The 6,000-nt window shown below is 39.5% G+C and overlaps 1 protein-coding gene across 1 annotated transcript in view; it reads right to left on the bottom strand.

The window, feature by feature from the left end:
- Window positions 1-544: 544 nt before the first annotated feature.
- LOC132417218 (zinc finger protein 606) overlaps window positions 545-6,000 on the bottom strand; it is a 52,662-nt gene continuing 47,206 nt past the window's right edge. Inside the window, 2 exon segments of the mRNA XM_069540218.1 lie at window positions 545-715; window positions 718-2,489. Of these exon segments, the coding sequence (XP_069396319.1) occupies window positions 674-715; window positions 718-2,489 (1,814 nt within the window). The 3' untranslated portion in view covers window positions 545-673.

The raw sequence follows: 6,000 nt of genomic DNA, 5'->3' as shown, positions 1-6,000 counted from the left end.
ATTCAGGTTTAGTATTCCATATTCTATTCCTTAAAGGGCACCCAGACCCTCCCCTTATAATAGCACAATCTGTGTTTCCATAATGATGCACAAAATGTTATTGTAAAGCTTCCATCCAATATTCCAGCTTGATGCAAAACAGCGGATTTCTAGTTGAAACACTTTTCCTAGGATAAAGTTTTTCCTTAACAATGCACTCTGATCCACAAATAGTTGAGATCTCTTACAAAAAGATGTCTCATTCCCTACGTTCATGTTGCTCAAGTAGGATTCCTGGTGTCCTCTTCACTGTAATTATTTGATGTTAAATAAAGGCTACACAACTGTGGAAGGATTTTGCCTATTCTTTTCATTCACAGGTTTCTTCTACGATGATAATTTCTACTGATTAATAAGGGGAGAAGTCTTACTGAACTAGTATTAAAAATTTCCCCTCTTGATTATACTTATAGGTTTTTTTTCAATGTGTTATCAAATGTACAATAAAAGAAAAATCTCTCATCAATTCAATTCACAGAGTTTCTCTTCACTATGATTTCTCTGGTGTTGAAGTAGGGCTGAGTGACCACTAAAGGCTTTTCCACAGTCAGTGCATATAAAGCGTTTCTCTCCACTATGCATTCTCTGATGAATAATAAGAGAAGAATTCTTACAGAAAGCTTTCTCACAATGATTACATTTGTAGGGTTTTTCTCCAGTATGGTTTCTCAGATGTACAATAAGGGAAGAACTCTCATTAAATGCTTTCCCACATTCATTACATCTATATGGTTTCTCTCCAGTATGAGTTCTCCTGTGTGCAATAAGATGAGAGCTACAGTTAAAGGATCTTTCACATTGATTACATTTGTAGGGTTTCTCACCAGTGTGGATTCTCCGATGGGCAACAAGGTGGCAACTCTGGCTGAAGGATTTTCCACATTTATTGCACTCATAGGGCTTCTCTCCAGTATGAGTCCTTTGATGTCTAACAAGGTGAGCCATCTGGCTGCATGATTTTCCACATTTATTACATTCATAGGGCTTAATTCCAGAATGAATTATTTCATGTTTAGTGAGGGCTGAACGTTCTCTGAATGCTTTGCCACATTCCTGACAGTTATAGGGTTTCTCTCCTGTGTGAGTTCTCTGATGGGCAATAAGGTGGGAGCTCCAGCTGAAGGATTTTCCACATTCAGTACATTTATATGGTTTTGCTCCAGAGTGAGTTCTTTCATGTTTACTAAGGGCTGAGTAATCCCTAAAAGCTTTTTCACATTCATCACATTTAAAGGGCTTCTCTCCAGTATGCATTCTCATGTGGGCAATAAGATGGGAGCTCCAGCTGAAAGATTTCCCACATTCAGTACATTCAAAAGGTTTCTCTCCAGTATGAGTTCTCTGATGTCCAATAAGATGGGAGTTCCAGTTGAAAGACTTCCCACATTCATTACATACATAAGGTTTCTCTCCCGTATGAATTCTCTTGTGTACAATAAGATGAGAATTCCAGCTGAAGGCTTTTCCACATTTATTACATTCATAGGGTTTGATTCCAGTGTGAGTCCGTTCATGTTTAGTAAGGGCTGAACGATTCCTAAAAACTTTTCCACATTTATCACATTCATAGGGTTTCTCTCCAGTATGAGTTTTCTTATGTTGGATAAGGTAAGAGCTCCAGATAAAAGACGTCCCACATTCATTATATTCGTAGGGTTTCTCTGCAGTGTAAGTGCTTGTATGCTGTGTAAGGAATGAGTCATACCCAAAGACTTTCTCCCATTCATTGTATTTATATGCTTTCTCTACAGTACCAATTTTTTGATGTTCCATAAAGGATGAAAAGTAAAAGATATTCTCATATTCTTTGTAATCATACTGGTTTCCTCCAATATGAAGTCCTGGATGTTCACTAAATGATGGGCTCTGGTTAAAGATTTGATGGCATTCCTTATATTCATATAGTTTTTCTCCTGTATGCATTCCCATATGATCACCAAAATGCAGTATATGATTGAAAGATTTAACAGCATCAGTACATTTGAAAAGATTATCTCCAGTTTGCACCCTTGCAGGGTGAACAGGTTGCATGGAGTGGTAGAAGGCTTTGTCATACTCATTATTTTCACAGGTAATCTTATCTGCATACATTATGGCTGAGTTACATCTCCAACTTTCAGCATTTGTATCAGGCTTATAGAAATGTTCTATTTGAGAAACTTTCTGAGATGGAACAATGCTTAGTCTCTGGCTACACCCTGCCCCAAGTTCACAGAACTCAGCGCCTCTTTGAGACAGTACTTGCTTTTGCATGAAGACCATTTGCCTCATAGCTGTACTCTGGTTCATGTGATACATTTCTAATTGGTCTTTACATCCCAAAACTTCTAACCTGGAGAACCAAGGATCATCCCATATGTATCTCTCCAACTTCATGCTATGGGACTGTTCCTCCTCAAGAATGCTCTGTGTTGGGATCAACGCTTTGCTTCCAAGATTTCTCACCCATTCTGAAATAAACAGAAAATATCCATGAGAGCATAGGGAAAGAACTTCTAAGAGTAGAGTGGAAAAGGTAAGATTTACTGTCCATATTATTGAAAAGGTAAGCATGAACTTGTTTCCAAATAGACTTGTAACCCAGAGGAAGATTGTAACAGGAAAGAGAAGAATAGTAAAAAGTGAACAAAAGTAGTTTACCAGAATACAAAGTGTGCACTGAATATGAATAAAACCCATTTAGGAGTATCTTCCCATGAAAAGGAGGACCAGTTATTACGTGTGTGCAGGAAAGAGTTAACTCTACACACTTGAGTTGGTCACACTTTGCACATTCCCAAGAAGGCCTGTTTCATGACTGGCCCTCGGCCAACTCCTAAGGCCTGAGATCCTGCAATGTTCTAACTCATAAGAGTATTCTGCATGCTTGAACCCTTGAAGTATACTGTACCAACTTCTCTAGATAGTTTGTACAAACAATGTCATTTATGGTGAACACCTGCTTCCTTCTGGGGTTCTGGAGCTTCCATGATTACTCAGTCAGTCATGTGTGTCTAAATGACCAACCCCCAATAAACACCCTGGACTCACAGGCTTGGGCAAGCTTCCCTAGTAGATGACACTTCACACAACTCATTGTTGAAGGAATTAAGTGTGTTCTTTGCAACTCCACTGGGAAAGAACTACTGAAAGCTTGCATTTGGTTTCCTCCAGACCTCGCTCCATGCACCTTTACCCTCTGCTGATGTTGCTTTGTGTCCTTGCACTGTAATAAACCATTACCCTGAATATAATGCCTTTTGAGTCCAGGGAGTCCTTCTAGTGAATCACTGAACCTGGGGGTTGTCTGGAGGATCCAGATGCATTTAATACTATTAAGGTGAAAAAATAATAACTGGCTTAACAAAAGACAGATGAACAACCAGCCCCTCAGAAACTAATGTTTAAATTATTAAAGTGTGCTAATTCATTTCTATGTTATAATGTCCTTACTGTTCCCCTACTTTGACACCTGCCAAAAAAAGAAGGGGATGGGGTTAAGAGAAAGTATCACCAACAAAGCCTTCAAGCTATCACATTATTTCCTATCTCACAGAGTTCAGTCAATAACACAAAATCATCCTCCTGAATGGCAAAAATCACGTGGTTTCAGGATACTCCTAAAGTTCTTCTAACATGTGTAGAATAATGACAAAAGAGATAGACTGGAAAGACAGCACACTGCAATGAAGCAGATACAGGAGTTATAGTCTGATAATCTGTATTTAAGTACTGGCTCTGCCACTATCCTTACGTGACTTTTCTGAAGATTAAATGAGATTGTGAATCCAGCAAAATGTCTGGCAAATTCAATACGTGGAAGCTACCTATCATCACTGCTGAGGTATCAGTCCTCCAACAACAGGGGTCTGTATTAGTTTCCTATTGCTGCTGTAACAAATTACCACACATGTTGTGGCTTAAAATAACAAACTCACTGTCTCACAGTCTGAAAGTCAGAAGTTCTAAATGGCTTTCACTGGGCTAAAATCAAGATAACTTTCCTTCAGAAGCTCTAGGGGAAAATCCACATCCTTGCCTTTGCCATCTTTAAAAGCTGCCTGCATTCTTTGGCTTGTAGCTCCCCCCTCCATCTTCAAAGTTTATCATTCCAACCTTTGCTTCTGTCAGTCACATCTCTGTGTCTCTGACACTCCTGCCTCACTCTTAGAATGACCTCACAATAACATGGGCCCATCCAGACAATCCAAGATAATCTATCTCAAGATCCCTAGTTTAATTCACATCTGAAAAAGTCTCTTTTGCCATATAAGGTACCATATTCACAAGTTTCAGATGTGGACATTTTGCAGGGGTGGGTATCATTCATTATTCAGCATACCACAGGGTCTAATGCTGCAGGTACCCAACAGGGCCTAGACCCTTGTCCTCTTTCTCCAGGTTTTTCTTCTTCTTCACTATACACCATTTTCCCTCTTTTATTACCCAAGTCCATTACAACAGGAGAGATCCTACTCTGCTCAAGAAATGGCACTTACTATCAATTTTAAGCTTAGCTTCTAGTAGTTAGGGAATGATCTTCAAACAACTTTTGAATTTTTCCAGTAGAAACTTTAAAAAATGGTAGCTGACCAAGTCACTGATTAGATAAATAATGTCCGTCCAGCTTCATACTCAGTACTTACGGCCTGAGTGTCTCTTCCACCTGTAAATTATAATCTATGTGATGAGGTGACGATCTAAACAGTTATGAATACACACATTACATCACTGAGAGTTTGTGGGGTTGTAGATGCTAAGCGGATGGGAGGTCAGAAAAGGAGACCACGACAGAAGCAATCAAGGAAGGTTTCACACAAGAGAAATAACATGAGCTCAGTCTTCGGGCATGGCTCAAGTACAGACAGACTGCTGGTATGGCATGAGCAAAGGCATGCGTGATGTGACTGAAATGTAAGGAGGGCCTTAAGGATGCCAGCTGAGTAAACTGCAGGAACTAGTCAGGAAATGAGCAAAATAATAGAAAAAATTGGAAGGTCTTGAAATCTGGTCAGAGTTATTTAAAAGGCAACTCAAGTCACTGTAGGTTTACTGGCAGAGACCTCATAATGGAAGATTTCAGGGATATAAATCTAGAAACAACATCTGAGGGGGCTAATAACAAATAATAATTCACTCACCAACTTGAGCTGGAATTTTATGAGGATGCCTACCTGAGGGTGATGTTGGTGGAAGCTGAATGACACAGCTGACATTTCAGAGGAAGAAAATCTCAGAAGTCAGACAAGAGATTACTTCTTAGAGAGGAAAGAGCAGGCAGTCAGGATGACTTCCCCATTTCCAGCTTAGCAGACTCATAGAAGGTTGGCATCAGGGATATAGATCAGGAAGACGGGGAAACAATCTAGAAGGGAGAGCTGAGATTCCTGGTTCTACCAAGATCAAGGAGACAGTTGAGATGATTTCCAAGAAGGCAGAAGTGTAAGGATGGAGGTGGTGGAACCACAGGGCTCAGGACAGTTACTTAGAATGGTCAGCACTGACCATTAAAGCTTCTGGAATTCATGACTCCTTGGTGGAAGGTTTCAGATCCAGATAGGGGGCAGCTGGTTAAGACTCCACAAAAGTTCACTTCGTTAGATGGGAAGATGTCCAACTTCAGGACTCAAGAGGGGGCCATGGTATATCGTTAAATTAAAAACAACAAGATACAGAATGATGTGTATTGTATTCTACCTTTGGAAAGGTGAAAAGTAACTACATATGCCTATATTCTTATAATTGCATAAAAAAAACTCAGGAAACAAACAATAGAAATTATTGCAAGCAATTAACCTCGGTAAGACGTCAGTGAAATTTCACCACTCCATAAAAGCAACCATAAAACTGGCAAAACCTGACAGAATAAGTTTCTTCTGAATTCTCTAAATTAACCAAAGACTTGCAGCAACCCAGGGAGAGTTTATTCAAGGAAAACTGAGTTTCAATAATAACGGTGAGTTTTGTGGCATTTTAACTTAC

This window comes from Delphinus delphis, chromosome 20 (assembly GCF_949987515.2).
Source record: "Delphinus delphis chromosome 20, mDelDel1.2, whole genome shotgun sequence".
NCBI lineage: Eukaryota > Metazoa > Chordata > Mammalia > Artiodactyla > Delphinidae > Delphinus > Delphinus delphis.
The sequence above is the reverse complement of the archived record's forward strand: the minus strand, read 5'-3'. Positions and strand labels throughout refer to the sequence as shown.